The sequence below is a fragment of the Phocoena sinus genome, chromosome 4 (assembly GCF_008692025.1).
Source record: "Phocoena sinus isolate mPhoSin1 chromosome 4, mPhoSin1.pri, whole genome shotgun sequence".
NCBI lineage: Eukaryota > Metazoa > Chordata > Mammalia > Artiodactyla > Phocoenidae > Phocoena > Phocoena sinus.
The window spans coordinates 23,117,069-23,137,372 of NC_045766.1; the positions used below are offsets into that span (position 1 = coordinate 23,117,069).

The window sequence follows — 20,304 nt, forward strand, 5'->3', positions numbered from 1 at the left end:
GAGCATCTCAAACTCCATGTTAAAACTGATTCAAATTAGAGTAATACGTTTCAAAAGAAAAATAAAAAGACATTTTATGTCATCCAGAAACTTCAACGTTAACTCATTTAAATAACATTACAGGTTTATTCAGGCATAAATACTTAAAATAGATGAACTAGTAACCAATAAACAGCAAAACTAATATAATTATAGACATACATTACCTTGCTAAAACTAGAAAACAATAAGGAAAAGAACATTTTAGTTGGCAAAGATAAATGCAGTTCATACTCAAGACGATAAATACATGAACACTAAATGAAAGGTAATTTTAAAATATACCTCTCTCCTAAGTGCTTAAAAATGTTTTTACTTCACTTCTAGGTTAGATAAACTGGGTTTCATTTTTCAGCAAAAAATATTCAATTCCAAAAGAATTTATAAAATGAGTGTGTGTTCAATAAATAAAGAAAGAAAGAAAGAAAAGAAAAAAAAAAACAAATCCATGTTTTTATCATGTCCTAAATGTCCATATACACTTGGGTCTGTTTCTAGACTATTTTTTTCCCACTGGTATGTCTGTTTACTCATGTACCAGTATCACACTGTTATATAGAGGCTGTAGAGTATATTAATGTCTGGGAGGGCTACTGAACTCCCACAGTTGCTTTTTTTTCAGATTTTTCCTAGCTATTTTTTACATGTTTGTTTTTCCATCTTAACATTAGTATGAACTTCTCTAGTTAAAAAAACAAACAACTTGGCATTTCTTCGGGATGGCATTAAATTTATAAACTATCCTAGGGAGAATTAAAATCTTTGTAATATTGAGTCAACCTACCCAATAAATAAGGGGTGTTTCCGTTTGTTTAAATCAATTACATTTTTGTGTCTTTCAGAAGTGTTTCAGTTTTCCTCTTATTGGTTTATACATTTCTTGTTACGCTTACTCCTAAGTATATTGTCTTTTTCTGTTACTACTGTAAATTGGGTTTTCCAACAAGTCTTCCAACTGGTTATTGTTGCTATATGAAGATTATGATTTTTATATTCTCCTATCTTACTGAATTTGTTTGTTGTCTGAGCTTGTTTATTGATATTTTCTAGAGTTTTCCAAGTATATTAGCATGCCATCTGCAAATAGAGATAGTTTCATGTCTTTTCCAATTCTTATGCCTCTGATTTTTTTCTCTTATCTAAATTCATTGGTCAATATTTCCAACTGAATGTTAAATTGTAGTGGAGATAATGAGCAAGCTTGCTTTCAGTGGGAATGCATCTTATTTCCCCATCAAGTGTGCATGCGTGCATGTGTGTGCGTGCATGTGTGTATGCAGTACACATAAACACACATATGTATACGTATACATTTATAATATATTAGTACTATCCATCGATTCCTATTTTCTTTAGTGTTTTTATCTGAAATGGATAGTACAGTTTGTCAAAGGCCGTTTCAGCATTTATGAAAATAACAGTATGATTTTTTTCATTAATTCTATTATTAGTTCACTCACCATTTCCTCCCAACCTCCCAGGCCCAGGCAACCACTAATCTATCTTCTGTCTCTATGGGTTTGCTTGCTCAGGAGTATATATATTCATAATGTATCATCTTTGTAAGTTCCGTATCTTCTATTGTATTTTTGTGAATTACGGCTTTTAGTATTATAAAGTACCCTTTTTTGGTCACATTTCATACTTTTTGGTTTCTATTCTACTTTGTCTAGGGGCAGAATCAGAATTCTTGCTTTCTTATTTCAACTTAAAAATCTGCTCACTCCTTTATTTTTAGCCTTTGTAAATAATTTATTTTATATGTGTGTATTACAAACTGCACAGAGTTGTTTCCTGCTTTGTAAGTCAATTTGTAATATTTTTTCTTTTAAGGTCTTTCACATTTATTAATATGACTGATATGCTGGGCCTCAATTCTATAAGTTTTTTAAAATTATAATTAGCTCCTAAAAATTAATTTCTTTTGGTATAGAAGAAAATTTATACTTTTGTTCTAGAGGTACCCTTTACACAAATATCTTTTGTAATGTCTCTGGTCTCTTTATTTAACCTTCTTTAACTGTTTACCAGTTTTAAATAGTATATTTTGATTCCTAGTTGTTGCCTACGCAATAGTGACTAAGCTCATTTAATTTATATCTTAGTCTCTTCTTCTCCCATTTAAAAACTTGCATAATTTCTATTTTATTAAAATATATAGCATTTACATAGAATTCTCCCAAATTTGTCCCCACCGTTGTTTTAGTTAAATATATAACTAGTAACCATAAGTTCTTTTGCCAAAGTCTCCCCAGTCATCTCTTGATTGAGTAAAGCCATTCTCTAGCATACCTCTTAGGAAGGGCTTGCTTGTGAAACTCACATTTCTTCAATTCTTTTTTTCATTGCGGAGAACAGGCTCCGGACGCGCAGGCTCAGCGGCCACGGCTCATGGGCGCAGCCGCTCCGCGGCATGTGGGATCTTCCCAGACCAGGGCACGAACCCGTGTCCCCTGCATCGGCAGGCGGACTCTCAACCACTGCGCCAGGAAAGTCCATTTCTTCAATTCTTGTATGTTAAAACTGTGTTTCTTATCTGTGATATTCTAAGGACAGCTTGGCTTATTTTTGTGTCCCTTACGTTTTTGAAAATGCTGCTATCCTCTAGGCTCACTCTGTATATTGCTGTTGAGAATTCTGATACTAACTTACTTTTCTTGCCCTTTTAAGTGATTTTTAAAAAATATTTCACCTGTAGGTCCTGAAGATTTCTTATTATTAAAGTCTAAGATATGTCTCAGGGTTGACTATTCTGGCGTCAATGTTCACAGGTACACAATGGATCATTTCATTTTATGAAATGAAAGTCTTTTATTTCCAGAAAATTTTCTTGGATTATAGTTTTAAATATATGTTCTATTGTTTTATTTTTCTTTTTGAGAAACTCTATTTGTATGTGAAATCTTTGCCGAGCTTCTATTTCACCTACTTCTTTGATCCTTTGTACTCCTTTCTCTAATCTCATTTTTGTTCTCTTGATAATTCTTCTGCCTTTCGTCAATGCTCCTTACTAAAGTTTTAGTCATATATATTCTCCCCCCACGGTCCTTATAATTTAACCTTCATTTCTTCAATTTCTTCGGTTCAGTCACCTCTTGTTTCATATCTTGTTTTTTTATCCATTTCTCTGTTTAAATTTCTCACTTAATTCTTTTTTTTTTTTGGCCACGCCACACAGCTTGCAGGATCTTAGTTCCCAGACCAGGGGTTGAACCTGGGCCCTCAGCAGTGCAAGTGTGGAGTCCTAACCACTGGACTGCCAGGAAATTCCCTTAATTCTTTTTTTATATCTGCAAATGCTTGCTTGAAATATTTAATTCAGGTTATAGTGCTAAGTCCAGTTTACTTATGCTTTATGATTGGTTTTGGGGTAGAAATTGTCATCAACCAAAGATTTAATTTTCATTTTCTGTTTTTGTCTTATAGTAACTTAGTATATGTATAGAACATATATTTTTTTCTATTTATATTGTGGGCCCTTCATAATAGCTGTATGCAGTTAACAGTAAGGATTTTGTAGTGGCTTACAAGATTCTGATTTTGTAAGTACTCTTTTCTGTCAGCATAGCTCAGTGTAATTTTTTTCAGAAGTAGCTTTTACTGGCAGGAGAGTAGTATGGGGAGGTATATCTTTGATTTTGTGGATTTCTTTTTATTTCTGCAGGACCCTTAACATTCTCTCTCTTACTTTCTTCCTTCTGTTTACTACTCTCTCCAAAAAGTGCCTTCCCCTACCTATTCTTTTACTTCTCCCCAGAGATAATAGCTTCCAAAGACTGCAACCTTAGGATCTACACACTTTCAAGTACCTTCCCCGTAACCAATTCTCTGATGTACCACCTCTTAGACCAACTTTCAGTATTGTTGCACCTAGAGTGGGATCGTCTCGGTTGATTTTGTCTTTGCTTTATCATCATCCATAGTTCCTTCAGTCCACTTTTTTTTCATAGGGTCTCCTCAGAATCTAACTGCTCTCAACACAAGCTTGTGGCATGAGCTCCAGAGATAGCTCTGCTGATTACATGTAATTTGAAGTTCATAGTATTCTCAGTCTCACAGTTATGCTGAAGGTGTGACTTATGTGTGGTTTTATTTGCTCTCCTTTTTGCTGTTTATGACGTTTTGCAGGGTATACAGAGATTCACATTTAGACATCCACCATTATCCTAGGATAACTTGGAAGTCCCTAGCAGCTTTATTTTCAATGGGCTCATTCTCAGATTTGTAATTATTAGTAAATATATCTTTTTATTATTTATTCTGCATTGTCACCCAAGTTTATTTTGGTCTCAACACAAACAACTTGTCCTTCTGGGATTTTACCATAGGGATTCACTTCAACCTGAACAGCATCTATTTTCATAAAGTGGTTATATGGTTGCTTAGTTTGATCTATAGCCTGATTTTTTTTGACACAGAAGTTAAATTTTTCTGCTATCCACTGAGCTTAGCTGTCCTCTATTCCTTCAAAAATGTATATTCCTCCTTAAAAGTAAGGAGTAGAAGCTGTCATTTCTTTAATGTCAATGATCCTCTGGTGACTACCCTAGAGTACAGCACTTTTGCAAGGTCAGTCCATCAAAATAGTTACGCATCCAAGGCTCCATTAGCCATCACCTTATTAACTGTCACACCATCTTTAAGTGTGCTTTATTACTATGTTATACCAAATTATTTGTTTATACAGTTATACAACTTTAGATCTATTTTTAGATAAACACTGTCTTTCAACGCACTCCTAAAGTATCTTTTCCTTTCTCTGTGGCTAAGATTTGAACTTTTAAAAGAATATCTTTTGTGTTTGTTCTTTCACGGACTCTCACAGCATTGCTACAAAGACTCTCTTGATCTCTAACCCTGTTATCTTACATCATTTTCCTACTCTGGTTATTGCTGTAGGTTCTTCTAGAGCTGCACTAAGATAGTCCAATAAGATAGCCACTATCCACATGCAGCTGTTTAAATTTAAATTAAGCAAAATTAAATAAAATAAAAAATTCAGTTCTTCAATCATACATTTCAAGTGCTCCAGAGAGCCACATGTGGCTAGTGGCTGCAATACTTATACAGTGTGGTGCAGAACATTTCCATCCTCACAGAAAATTCTTTTGGATAGCACTATTCAAGAACTTAACTGAACTGCTTTCAACTTTGATGTTACCTTCTTGCTATAGTTGGAAAAGAAACCATTTCCTTCTCTCTTTTTTCCTAGTGTTTTGGGCCAGTATACTGACTGTATTATCTACTGATAATCTAGATCTACAGTTAGGAGGGTGTGAAACCTACAGTGAAGGAGATTCAAGGCTCCTCACATGTGGTAGGATCATCTCCATGTTGGCTGTTTCCCACACTGGTTACACAAGTGCACTGACTCTGAAGCATGTACTTGTTACCATCATGTATATCTTTTGTCCTAAGTAAATGCTTCCTTCTATCATGAAAACAAATATAACACAGTTTTGCAATTCACTAACTCCCGAGGGTCTTAGGCTCTCATATCTTATCATATGGGTTCTTTTTCCTTTTTTTAAGATTTTTTTTTTTTTTTTTGTGGTACGCGGGCCTCTCACTGTTGTGGCCTCTCCCATTGTGAAGAGCAGGCTCAGCGGCCTCCGCGGCATGTGGGATCCTCTGGGACTGGGGCACAAACCCGTGTCCCCTGCATCAGCAGGCGGACTCTCAACCACTGCGCCACCAAGGAAGCTCTAAGATTTTTTTGATGTAGACCATTTTTAAAGTCTTTATTGAATTTGTTACAATATTGCTTCTGTTTTATGTTTTGGTCTTTTGGCCACAAGGCATGTGGGATTTTAGCTCCCTAACCAGGGATTGAACCTGCACCCCATGCATTGGAAGGCGAAGTCTTAACCACTGGCCCACCAGGGAAGACCCATCATATAGGTTCTTGATATGCAAAAATGAATACCTCATTTAAAATTTTTCCACTTTATGATTTATAGTCTATAGTTATCTGGTATTTTAAATACCAATTCTCACTCTTACCAAGGTTAGGGATAATCTACATTATGCTAAGAATAAAGAATAAAGAACAAAGAAAGAACAAAGTCCATGGTCCCATAAAAAAGGAAATTTAAAAATTTAGCTTCATTAAAACACAGTTAATTCCATCAAAATGTAAAATGGCATAATTACTGAAATTGTATATGAAAGATAGCTACAGGAAGTTATATGAGAAAACTCACAAAAACTGCTGCTGTACAAACACAAACAACCCTTCCTCAGGAAGATGCAGTAAACCTAAAATATAACCGCCAAATCATGACAATTCAAAAACAACAAAAAAATATGCAAAGCTCTTCAGCCTCAAAGGGTATCTCATGAATTACTGATTCTAAGTCATATCTGATAATCTTGGTAAAATAAAAATCACTTCTTTCATTGAGCCTACTGAATCTCAAGCAAATACACCAATCGGTCATCTTTTCTTTAAACTTCCAACCTTTGTTTTCTATAGCTCTTTAATTATATCTTGGTATACCTGATTTTTATACAAGGTTTCCTTCAAGCTTGTAAGAGCATGAATACGAACATCTACATTTTCATGTTGAATTGCTTTCATTGATAGCTGAAGAGTTGTCTGAAGATCAGTACTCTCAGAGGTCTCCTATATAAAGAGCACAGAGAGATACACCTTATCAATTAATCACTTCAGGAACCATTTCAGAAGGCCTGTATTTCCTACATAGTTACCATTAAAGTAGTTAAACTGTACCCCAATTGAAAGCAGTTTTAAAAAATACTTTCTATCTCTTCCTTTGTATCGCATATGAACTTTTAGTAATTCTCAGGGAAAGGGATTTCATTCAAAAATCTTTAGATCTGGAGAAAAATTTTATTTCAACTAAAGACTTTACTTATCCAAAATAAATCCTTCTTGGTAAGAAAGGCAAGTTTCCCTTAATTTACAAAGGGCTACACAATAGCCTTGAACGAGGTCTACAGATTAAGCAGATAATTCACCCCTTATTTTGACTACTTACTTTCTTATGACTGATGATTTACCCAGTAAAAAAGCATATAAAGTCTTCAGAATCAATCTTGCGATCTGTAGTAAATACATCTGCTATTCTGACCCAAGGTCAGGTATCCCACTTCCTGCCCTAAAATTCTATGGAATCATCACTAATATTTTTATAATTTCAGAGAGTTCACTGAAGTTCAGGATGTTGGAACTACAGATGATTCCCCTTGTAAAGCTCAGAATCAGATCTGACACTTCCATAACATGGTTTGTAGCACAAAAAAATTGGAATCCTCCCACAGCTTTTTTTCTTTACTCAGAGTATGCAGCTACAGTCACTTCTTTTAGGGACTGTAAGTAAGAACACAGTGATCTGGGTAGTAAAGGCATAAGAACTGTATCCTTTGCTCTCTGTTCTATCTAATCCTACTACATCTTTGATCTAGATGAAAACTTCCTTCTAAAAATCATGGACTCAAGATAGGATTATCCAGTCATCAGAAATTAGCCATCAGAATATGACTATAATATCCTTAGATATGATTCTAAAGAATCTCTACTCAGTGCTCTGGAACTCAGGAATAATTTTGTATCAGTGATCTCCTAAACCATACATAAAAAATTAAATACCTTTCTGTATTCCTGTAGAACTGCTTTTATTTTTTTTAATTCTGGATGATCAGGTAAAAAATATATTTCATGAAGAAAATCTTGCACAGCATCCCTAATAGTTAGTTGGAAGAAAAAGAATTACTTGCCAAATATGAAATAAAAAAAAACACAAAGCAGAGGTTGAAACTAAGGCCAACTTAATTCACACTTGAAAGTGCTAGTTGACTGTTGACATGCAAATTATTTTTCCTAACCATGTCTAGGACTCTCAGGTAATAGTGACAAATAATCAAATCTAACAAAATCACCCTGTGGCAGTCTGCTACATTGGTGGCCCTGAATAATCTCTATGTCTTGGTATATACTCCTATGTGTAGTCACTTCACCTTCAATTTGGGCTAGGTGTGTGACTTGCTTTAAAAAACAGAATGTGGCAGAAGAGATGTTGGGCCTATTTGGGGCCTAAGTGTTAAAAAGGTCTGGAAGCTTCTGGTTTTATCCTCATGAGAGTCCTGAGTCACCATGTAAGAAGTCTGCCTACCATCAGAGACAGGTTACATGGAGACAGAGAGAAGCTCTGAGACTAAATGAAAGAGGGAGAAGCCCAGCCAAGTCTACCTGCTGGCTGACTGCAATGACCATTGGTAAGAACAGCCAAGGAACTGACCAGCTGAACCCAGCCCAGACTGCAAAATCATGAGTAAATAAAAATGCTTGTTGTTTTAAGACACTAGGTTTTGGAGTGGTTTATAATGCGGCAATACAAACCCAACCCCAAAACACAAATTCTCACAAAGATATACTAGAGAAAAATATGTAAGTAATTCTTACTGAGGCTGCAATTTTTAACTTGCTTCAAATATAAAGCCCTAATATTTCTGGGTCCAAATAAAAGTGTTTCTAAATTCTAGTCTTCATTAACTCATGCAACAAACAGGTATTAAGTAACTACTGTGTGCTACTATTTGCTAGAAACTGGGGATGTAAAAATAAAGAAAGCTGTGGTAACTCCTTCACTCAGAGAGCTTAAGGTCTTCTATCTGGCAGAGTGAAAGAGAATTTTTTTATTATATGAAAAGGCAGAGAAATGATTCCTCTAAAATAAACAGCAAAGATATGCTATTTGCTTAATAATCCAAAAGGTATTTAAAAAGTGATCTAGATCAGTGATTATATTGTTCCATTATGTACAAAATACCAAAAATAAGAGTATTTTAATTGGAAAAAAACTCCATTAACCTTTTCTTCTGTATTTTCTCCCTGACTGAACAGTTACAGAAAATGATTAATGGAACTGCAACAGAATAAGGATAAGTAAGTAAATAAATAGTACTTAAATCCTAATTTTTCAGAAGTAACTATGACATACAACAGTATGTATAAAAATGGACAAAAAAAATTTCAGTGTATAGAAAGACATTCCAGGCTAAAAAGCAGCCTGAGTGAAAAATAAAAATGGGAAGGAGTAATGTATATTCTTGCATTAGCAGTCTGGATTGGCTACAGCCTAATATCTGCTTTGAAAAATCTTGGGAAATGATTTTAAGAAATAAGATGTGGCCAGATTTTAGAAAACCTTGAATATCAAAATAAACAATTTGGAATTTATCAGCTAGGAAGTGGAGAAACACAGAGTGTCTCTGCACGCTGAAATGATACAGATAAAGAGATGTTTTAAAATATGAACAATATGAAGAAACATAATAAAAGCTTAAAGGAAGGGAGGCTGGTTAATGCAATGAATAAGGGTTTCAACTAAGGTAAGCTGTAGAAAAAAAGTTATTAGCTCTCCTAATCTTTCTCATGCATTCAATTGTCTGCCTTTTAACTGTGAGAAGAAAGGTAATATTAGTCTCACCCCTTTCAAAATTGATGAAAAATAATTTTGAGTTATTGACATACTAACAACTAAGCTTAAAATATAATAATAATAAAAGCCATGTCACAACTGAAAGAGCATCAGTTTGGTATGTACTGACTTAAAGCATGTCAATTACTTCTGTTAACGGACTCTAAATTAAAAAGAATGTGAACAGTTCCACACTACCAACAGTAACCTTAATACCCTGAGACACAAAAATGCAGTAATAGAAAGCTGTTATCTTTATTAATTTCATTTACAATACCTGTTTTCAATTATGAGGTAGTGAAATATAGCTGCAGTTTCTTTAGGCTGGATGTGTATGAGAGGTAACAAAGCTACTATTACATGACTGAGAAGGGAGCCTAGATAAGCGTGATCCAGGCAACGAACAAAGCAGTCCCAAGCCCTATGTGAAAAAACAAAAGTTAAAAGTCACATCATTTTTATTATTTGCAAAGCTCCATCAGTTAATTATTAGATGAACAAACAATGATACATACAAGCAAAAAGATTACAAGGCAGCTGTAAAAATGGAATAAAGATCAGTACTGTATACTCAAATAGAATGATCTCTGTAATACACTAAGTCAAAAAAAGCAAGGTGAAAAACAATGCTTATAATATGCTACCTTTTGGTGCAGGGTTAACATGAAAAAAAAAAGTATCTGTGAGTAAGTGTGCATTTGCTTATACTTTTAGAAAGGGGGGGATTATACAAAAATTAATAAAAATAGACACATCTATTTTTAGCAATTCAGGAATGAAGGCTAGATTCTCTGAGTGTAACTTGTTACATAAATTTGAATTTGGGACAAAGTAAATGCTTTATATGATTTTTAAATTAAATAAAATAGAAGGAAAAAGCAACCTCTAAAAATTTTAAGCAAACTTAAATTGAACCTAATAATACCAAGTAGATGGCACAGCTATATAGGAAAGAATTCTTTCACATGACTTTAAAACATATTATTTTTTAAAATTCTTTCTAATATTCTTTTCCATTATGGTTTATCACAGGATTTTGAATATAGTAAAATATATTATTCTGACTGTACATCTCCAATAAAATATAGTCAAGAACAAAAAGAAACTTTCAGAAGCTTAAACTGCATTCAGTAGTTTTATTGTTAGCAGTATTACTGAAATTAAATTAAATTAGCAATCAGCTAAATCCTACACGCCAAAATCTCAGTGGCCTAAAAGAAATGTGGAGAGGAGACTTAAGGGACGAATCTGTTTCCAAGAGTTACTTAGGGGGTCAAACAACCAAACGTGTGACATGTGCATCTTATGTGGATTCTAATTCAAGCAAACCAACATCTTTGGGAAAAAACATCTTTGAGACAATTGGGGAAAGCTGAATTTTAGATAATATTAAGGAATTCCTATTAGTTCTGCTAAGTATAATAATTTATGATGGTTATATATATTTTTTAAATGTCCTTATCCTCTAGATACATCTGAGGTATATTTAGAAGTACAATGATATGATACTGGGTTTTCTTTAAAACATTCCAAGTAACAATAAAAAAGGTAGAGGTGGAAAGATTAAATAAGATTAACAATATTGATAACTACTGAGGCTGGGAAACGGGTATATAGGGGTTCATTATATTATTCTATTTCCCAATATATTAAAATACTTCACAGAAAAATGTTTTTAAAGAAGGAAACACAGTCCCTTTTCAATACAAATAGCCTTTCTACCTTAACTATTTCTTATTTCTGGTTTGAACCCAAATTCCCTCAAAGAGATTAAGAAATCAAGTTAGTATTGGGAAATGCAAAAAATCTAATGGACTCAGGCAGTCATTTACCTGCAACACAATTCAGGAAAATCATCCTTGAATCGAAGGCCAGTTCTCAGTGTGGTCATCATCTTCACCCTCACAGAACTGACATGTTTGGGTCCCATTAATTTCATCAAAGACATCAAACTGTTCAAGGCCTATAAAATAAGCAGGGCTTCAAAATAAAGCCATAAAGAAGCTGGCAGGAGCAGATGAGCCTTAAGGACAAGTGCTTCCCACACTAATCTCAGAGTACCTATTCTCTGGCAACACAAGGTCTAATAAATGTTGGCAGTTTATTCTGTCCAAGTGCTTATGTAAGAGTTATAAATTTGAAAAACACGAGTTTAGTTCTTTTTTTTTCCCCTCTTTGAAGGTGATTTGTTATTTTGGTTCTGATGGTCCTCTTAAGCAGTAATTTTCCAATTTATTAAGAATCTAATACCTACTGTTTAATCTTCTTCATATCCATCCCAAACTGCTATGCAGCACATGCATTTTTGTCCTAATGGTACTAAATTCAACATGCTCTAATTTAGTAATAAAACAAATAGGTAACTAATGACATACTCAGAAAATAATACACACATTTGTATTGGTGTGGAATACAGAATCAGACTTGTATGAATAGCTCCAGATTCTAATGAAGAGGTAAAGAAACTCTCCAGTCAACCTTAACTATGTGCCAAAATATGCAAACTCTTTATGGTTTAAAACAAACTCTAGTATTCTTAGATTTGAGGTTATTCTCTCACTTGGGATAACAGTAAGAAAGATTTCACATAGATACAAGTTATTTGGGGGATTAAATTTACCAGTTGACACCAAAAGGACAAGTATTGGTTGCTGAAATTTTTAGAGGTTAATTAATTAAGAGAAGGGGAGTACAGACTGAAATACAAGCTTCCATTCATGGGCTTTCATTATAATTTTACTGACTGAAGAGTGGAGACAAATAAAAAGGGAAATTTAATCAGTACCTAAAATTCTATCCCAATCTACAGACAAAAATTTCCAGGGGTGACCAATTGTGACAGCAATCATAAGGAAATTTCACTGTGCCAAATGCATTTAAATATACACTGACAAATACTGAAGTTACTTTACGTTCTGTAACTTAACATTTTTGGTATTCAAAAGCACCATGGGCCATGACTCACATGAGACCAATTTGGGCCAATGCATTCAATAATGCAACTTCTGTTTGAGCTATCAGGGAGTGCTGGTCTCTTTTCTTCCCACTGAGCTGGATGTTGTGACGACGTGAGCCTGAAGCCGTTGGGGCCATCACCTAGCACTTAAGTTAGAGCCAATCCAAAGGAATTTGAGCTAACTGATTAATTCTGAGAATACTGTGTCCAAAATCAAGCTATGCCCGAAGCTATATTATCTTTACACTTTTAGTTACAGAGCCAACAAATTCCTTTAAGCCAGTTTGGGTGAGTTTTCTGTCCCTTATAAACAAAAGAACAGTAAATGATATAATTTTTCTTTTTAGATTCCCCGAAAGCTTATGTGAGTTGTTCAGGAACACAGAATATCATGTGTTTGATTATTTTTCATCTTTGAATGTCTGCAGCTAGAAGGAGAAGTCATGTCTCCTGCATATTCTATATGAATTCTGTTCTGGCACTTTGCAACTCAACTATCACCACCTACCATTTTCTTATCTTCAATGCCAACACTGGAGCTCAGTAACTGCATGTTAAAAAAGGCCAAGATGCCCAACAACTTGGGTTGCAAATAATCAGCCTAAGGGAAAAAAAAAACCCACATAAAAAAGGTACTACATAAGTTTTATACAGATCAAATTTCATAAATCAACAATTTATTTATATTATTTCTATCTTATCTAACTACGTTAGAATATTGAAAATAAACAGTCGGTGAATTACATTTTTCCCAAAGCATATATTTTCACATGTAATACTTTAAAAATTAGTGAAACTGATTTACAATCAAAATATGATTAAACAGTACTGTACAGTGAGAAAATCATAAGCTTTTGAATTACAGTTGAGCTACGGTGGGATTTTCAGGATCTGACTCATGTCAGCATCCAGAGTGGAGAGGATATTTATCTTAAGGAGAAGAAGAATAGAGAAAGACAAGTAAATGTCCTTATCTAGAGCATTTAGAGCTAAGGTGGAAAAAAAAAAAGTACTTGATTACGGAACAGGTACCCTGCCAGAATGAAGGTCTGACATAGAGGTCAAATCCACTGATATAATAGTAATAAAGGGGTACAAGCCTTGGGCATCAACAATTACAGGTTAGGTATCACTGTCCATGGCACTTTGGGTCTCCCGAAGTGGACAGGGTTAATTCTTTCTTGAAAAAGGGTCCTAGAGGAGTGGGTATGGGCTTTAAATCAGCCAAACCTGGGTTTGAATCCCAGTTTTGACACTTCCTAGTATTTGATGCTGGATAAGTTACTTAGCTCCTCTGGGTCTGTAAGATGGGACAATGAAAGCACCAACTGCATAGAGTTTGTTGTAGAGATTAAATAAGATATCACGTGTTAAGCCCTTAGAATATAGTAAAGTGTTAAATAAACTTAAGTTAGTATTATTAAAAACTGGGAATGTGAGTACTCTGCAAAGAAGAATTTTCCCCTCTTTAAAAATCTTTATGTATAGGCAAGAAAAGGGACCAAAAAAAAAGGGGGGGGCTGGGGAGAAGTAGCAATTAGAATATTTTCCAACTCCAGGAGAAAGTTGCATTGTTTGGCATTGAGGCACCTAATTTAAGTATCTCTAGGTTACACACACTGCCAGGCTGGGGTCGGGGGGCAGTAAGAAGGGTGTGCACTACCTCACAGTAGAGAGGAAATTAGGTGTCCAACACGTTCTCCAGGTTAGATGTTGGGATAAACTTTTTTTCTCTTCCAAAGCACAGAGAATCATCAGTTTTACCAAAGCCTAAAATTACATTTAATTTACAAACTTCTGATTTGGATTAAGACTCAACTTAGGTTTAATAAGCCATAATTCACTAATCGCATGGTTCCAGCCCATTCTTAAATGAAAAGCAGATATAGATGATACTCACATTGTCTGTGTCAACATTCTAATTTTAAAGCTCTTATATTTAGACAAATAGTTCGTTCATCTGCCACTCACCAAATATTTATTATGTATGCCTAGAATACTGTGCCAGGTGTACGAGATAAGCTCTCCCTACTAGTTTACATGGGACACTGATATGAGAAGAAGACATTAAACAAGTACGTACATAACGTTGTGATAAGTGTTATAAAGAAATAAATGTGATCACATGAGAGAGAACTGGGATGAGGTGATCAGGAACTTAGATAGGGTGATCAGGAGACTCTGAGATCTAAAGAATGAAAAAGATCCAGGATAATATTCCAAGTAAAGAAACTACGTATTGCAAAGGCTGTAAAGCAGGAAAAAACTTGACATGTTTAAGAAACACAAACAAAACAATGCTGAAATACAGGGAGAAAGGAAGATAAAAGTTGCACAATATGGGGCCTCCCTGGTGGCGCAGTGGTTGAGAGTCCGCCTGCCGATGCAGGGGACGCGGGCTCGTGCCCTGGTCCGGGAAGATCCCACATGCCGCGGAGCGGCTGGACCCGTGAGCCATGGCCACTGAGCCCGCGCGTCCAGAGCCTGTGCTCCGCAACGGGAGAGGCCACAACAGTGAGAGGCCGCGTACCGCAAAAAAAAAAAAGTTGCACAATATGAGGGTGGAAAGATATACAGACCACATACAGCCTTATAAGAGCAATGAAAACAATAGAAGGAATTTAGGCAGGGGATAATGTGAGTATAAGTTGTAAGAAGAGTACTTCAAATGCTGTGTAAATAACTGACTAAAGATGCAGGAAAGGAAGAGCAATAGGAGAGAACTGTTAGGAGGTTTTTATAGTATTCCTGGAGAAAGATGACGGTCACTTGTATAAGGGTGGTGGCGGCAGAGATGGAAAGATATATTTTGGGGCTAGACTTGAAAGGACTTGTTGCTACTCAATTTTAAAGGATATAAGAAATGAAGGGCTCATGAATACCTTCCAGGTTTTGAAGCAACTGAGCTTCTACGTAGACACTGGTACCATCTCCTGAGAAGGGAAGACTATGAGAGAAACAGGTTAAAGGGAAAATAAAGATTTTTTAACGGACATGTAATGTTTGGAATTGAGATGTTTAAAAGACGGACAAATAGAGATTACAAAGAGGAAGCTGGACAGTCTCTATCTGTCATCTTCCCTCATCCTCAGATCCATTCTCTGCTCTTTCCTGCTTTGCTATGTGCCTAGGAGGCTAACCAGATTTCATCACTCAAGATATCTTTCCCTCTGTCTTCCCACTAAATTCAGTCAACAGGAGGCACCAACAAGGGAACAAAGGGCAGGAGGAGAGCGTGTGGTATTTATACTTCCTGTTCTCTCTGCATTGTGCGGTGGCCCTGGCAGTGGTTATATACAATGAGAGCCCTTCCCCCGCACCATGATTCTAGCTCTCAACCAGGCTCTGGTAATGCCATTTCTTCCTGCCCAGGACTAAGGGGAGCATATGTTTTCTGCCGTTTCTAGTCCCTGGGCTCCTTAACATTCCATGCTGGTTCTCTTAACCTTACCCATATCAATGAAAATAGTCCCTTCATTATATTCTTTTCAGTGAAACATTTTTGTGTATTCCATCTGTTTCCTGCCAGGACCTAACTTGCATAAGCCCATAAGTCCAAAGCTCAAGAGAGGTCTGGACTAGAATTTCCACTATGAAATCATCAAAACGTAAATCATATTACAGGACCAGATGAATTCAGATTCTTTCTCATTTAAAGAGAGAATATTTATAGAGAAAAAGACCCAATTACACAGTACTGAACCAATCTAACATTTAGAGGATAAAGTAGATAAAGTAAAGATTAAGAATGAGTGAACGAAAAAAAGAAAAAAAAAGAATGAGTGGACAATCAACAGATGAATGGATAAAGATGTGGTACATATATACAATGGAATCCTACTCAGCCATAAAAAAGAATGAAATAATACCATTTGTAGCAACATGGATGAACCAAGGGATTATCATACTATGTGAATACTATGTGAAATAAGTTAGAAAGAGAAAGACAAATACCATATGCTATCACTTACATGTGGAATCTAAAATATGACACAAATGAACTTTATCGACCAAACAGAAACAGACTCACAGACATAGAGAACAGACCTGTGGTTCCCAAGGGGGAGGGGGTGGGGGAGGGATAGATTGGGAGTTTGGGATTAGCAGATGTAAACTATTATATATAGAATGGATAAACAACAAGGTCCTACTGTATAGCACAGGGAACTATATTCAGTATTCTGTAATAAACCATAATGGAAAGGACTATGAAAAAGAATATATGTATGTTAACTGAATCACTTTGCTATACAGCAGAAATTAACACACTGTAAATCAACTATACTTCAATAAAATAAATTAAAAAAAAAGAACGAGTAGACAGTGAAGCAAAAAGAAAATCCAGAAAATGCAGTGTCACAGATGCCACATAAGAAAGGATGGTCAGTTGTACCGAATGCTACTGGAAGCCGAATAAGATAGGAAAAGAGAAGTGACCATTAGATGTGATAGCAGGAAACTGCTTTTGACCTTAAGATGAGAATTTCAGTAGAATATTTAGAACAGAGTCAGGCTAGAATAAGCTAAAGAATGAATGGGAAATGAGAAAGCAGAGATAGAAACCTCTCAAGATATTTTGCTGATAGTCAAAATAAAATATCAGCAAAAATTGAGTCTCTTGAAAGAATGAAAGCAATCAAAAGAAAAAATAGTAAGCCTCAGGATTTATGTTTTTTCAGGTGAAGAAATAAAATAGTAAGATGATTTCAGATACGAATTTAAGACAAGGAAAGAAAAAGGAATAACATATTTTCTAACTTATCTTAAATCTAACAATGGATTTAAATATAGTTAGAAGTGATAAAGTTAGCATGTCATGCCACGGAAGGGGTAGCGCGGGGAGCTACAAACGCACTCTAATCTACAGTGAAAAAGCGGTGAAGAAAAATGAACATTTTTACCGAATGAAAAAATAAAGTCTAAGATCATATGAAAATGCATATTTTTCAATGCTAATATGTATGCTGTGACCATGTAATTTAAATCATCAGCCTTTTCAAAATAAAAATCCCAATTGAAAATTTAAATAAATCTCTAGCATTTGGAAATATATAAAACACCTGTTTCTCCAATTTCATAATTAAGCTACAAAAAGGAGAAAAACCAAGCAAAAAACCCATACAACATATTCCTTACCATTAGTTCGGGTGACGTGATATCTCTTGGGCCCTGATATGGATCATCACTAGATGCAAATGAGGCAAGTATTGACAAACCATTGAAAACCTGTTGATAGTGTTCTCCAATACGTAGCAATAGTTCATTATGCAGTCCTTGGAAATCTTGTCTCAACAGGCTCCCGAGTTCAATTTCTGTTTCATTCTAACCCAAAGACACATTTCAAAAATTTAAGAAAAAAGTTTTTTTTTCTCCATACTAATATCTTGGAAATAAGTATACTGATTTTAATACACTATTAGTTAATCAGGAGCTCTAGATCAGGTGACAAGAATTACTAATGATATAAAAAAGTCATTGGAAAAGGATTCTGACCTTGATTTCTCCTGGTAGGTCTGCCATGGGCTACAGGTAATGAAAACAAGTGATCAGACTTTATTTTGAAATAAAATTTTTAAAAGGGAGTCTAGTTTTCTATAAAGGTTCAAAATGTCATTCACTCATTATTCATGGAAATGTAACCCTGACAGGAAAATCAGTGGCTCAGAGCACAGTCTTTCTGGACAGACTGCTGATATCTAAATTCCAGCTTTATCATTTATTAGTTGTGCTGTGACTCAGACAAGTAACCTAATCTGACCTTTCTCTGCCTTAGTTTTCTCATCTATCAAATGGAAAAATAGTACTTTTATCTCACTGGGTAACTGTGAGGAGTTATCCAAGTGAAATGATCCATAAAAATTGTTTAGCAAAATTTCTGGCATGTAGTAAGAAGCACTGAAATGTTATTAACATTCCACCTTTACAATAAAGATTTTCTTTCTCAAAATGAATAAATACACTCAATATTCAAAAAGTCTCATGTGGAAAGAGATCCATAGCTGGCATATCATGAAATATGTGAAATAAATTAACATCAGAGAAAAAGAGTAGAGTTACATATGCATATCTGATAGGTTCTCTTGTTCCCATACAGCCTCTTATTCCTCAGATATTGTTGCTACTATAACACCAAAAAAAGAAGCATAAGCTATAATTTTAAATTTGAAAACTAGCAAGAAACTGGGCCAAACTGTAATCAGAGCACTAAGTAACTAAACTCAGTGCTGACACTGTACTACAGTTGAAGGATACTGCCTCTTCCGATAGATGTAATTATTTGCATATCATTAGTCATTTTACAGCTCTAATCAATTAATAAATTCTAAAATGAAATTAGCTGGGACTTCCTTGGTGGTCCAGTGGAAAGGACTCCATGCTCTCAATGCAGGGGTCCCAGGTTTGATCCCTGGTCGGAGAACTAGATCCGACATGCATGCCACAACTAAGAGTCCGTGTGCTGTAAATAAGAAGCCCACATGCCACAACTAAGAAGTCTGCATGCTGCAACTAGGAAGTCTGCATGCCACAGTGAAGATCCCGCATGCCCCAACTAAGACCTGGCACAGCCAAAATAAAAATAAATAAATAAATAAAATTAAAAAAAAAAAATGAAATTAGCTGAGAATCTGATCCACGAATGGATGACTACCTATCATATACCATTATGGTAAAACAATCAAAGAATATAACAAAAGAATAATTCTATTTAATACTTTCCTTGGCCCAGGGCAAAGCTTATTTACGTACCATTTGAACTTATATTACCCTAGGATAGACTATAAACTACGGATAGACTATAAACTACTCACTCTATTTCCTATAAGAATGTCACAACAGCTTTCCTATAATGCTAATTTAAACAAAAGAGTAAAATATAAACAAATATTCAATTACCTTTAGATAATGAAGGGCACGTTCTAATTCATCCTTGGAACAGGAACAGACCAAATGGGAAAAAATATACTTGAAATTATTTATTAAAATCTCTCTACGATTGACATTTAATTGTTTTCCTAAAGTTCGAATGAGAGCAGAAGCTGCAGGGCTTGCTTTGGCAGCAAGGTCAGGTAGCAGAACTTGTAACGTTCTCTGAAAAAGAAACACTACAATTACTAAAAAGTACATTTGTCCAGGTGATAAAATATTCATATAAGCTATGTTCAAAAATAATTTAAAATGCCACACAAATTTGGAGTCCACATACAACATATCTGAATTCAGATATACCATTTATTCATTCAACACATATTTAATGAGCATCTATTATGATTCAGGCACTTCAGATACAGCAGTGAAAAAACAGACAAGGTCCCTGATGGCACAGAGTTTACACTGCAGAGGGGGAGAGACAGACAATAAATAAGCTAATGTACAAGTAGCAAAGAAAATAATTTCTCATGAGTATGTGTTAAAATGTACTCATGCTCTTAAGGCAGTGGTTCCAAGCCTGGTTTACTATTTGAGCTAACTATAGTATTTAGACAATAAGCAAGAGTAGCCATAAATACAATATTTTAAATTTTTTAAATTAAAAAGTTGATGCTGCGATATTAAAGAAAACCTTTTTAACACACCCACCATTCCAACGTGGCAACAAATCTACTTTGATTTTGGTCTGTTTCCTTTAAGATCTCGTTCATAAAATAATACACAAAATTCCAAACATAAAATGGTTGATCTTTCATTTATTATGTATCTAATGAACAACTACTACATGTCAGCCACTATCCTAGGCACCGAAGATGTGACAGCAAATAACACTCAGGCCCTGCCCTCAGAGACACTTAAACCTTATTTCTGTTATGCCTTTCAACTTAATATTAATCCTGTAAGACTGTTATGACATTATAAGGTAGTTTCTCTAAA

At 35.0% G+C, this 20,304-nt stretch overlaps 1 protein-coding gene across 1 annotated transcript in view; it reads right to left on the reverse strand.

Moving 5' to 3' along the window:
* ATR (ATR serine/threonine kinase) overlaps positions 1–20,304 on the reverse strand; it is a 103,456-nt gene that overhangs the window by 59,135 nt on the left and 24,017 nt on the right. Inside the window, exons 15-21 of the mRNA XM_032630094.1 lie at positions 19,333–19,527; positions 17,575–17,760; positions 12,947–13,039; positions 11,315–11,445; positions 9,760–9,903; positions 7,652–7,745; positions 6,539–6,664 (exon numbers count right to left, since the gene is read on the reverse strand). Coding sequence (XP_032485985.1) covers positions 6,539–6,664; positions 7,652–7,745; positions 9,760–9,903; positions 11,315–11,445; positions 12,947–13,039; positions 17,575–17,760; positions 19,333–19,527 — 969 coding nt within the window. The remainder of the gene's footprint in view (positions 1–6,538; positions 6,665–7,651; positions 7,746–9,759; positions 9,904–11,314; positions 11,446–12,946; positions 13,040–17,574; positions 17,761–19,332; positions 19,528–20,304) is intronic.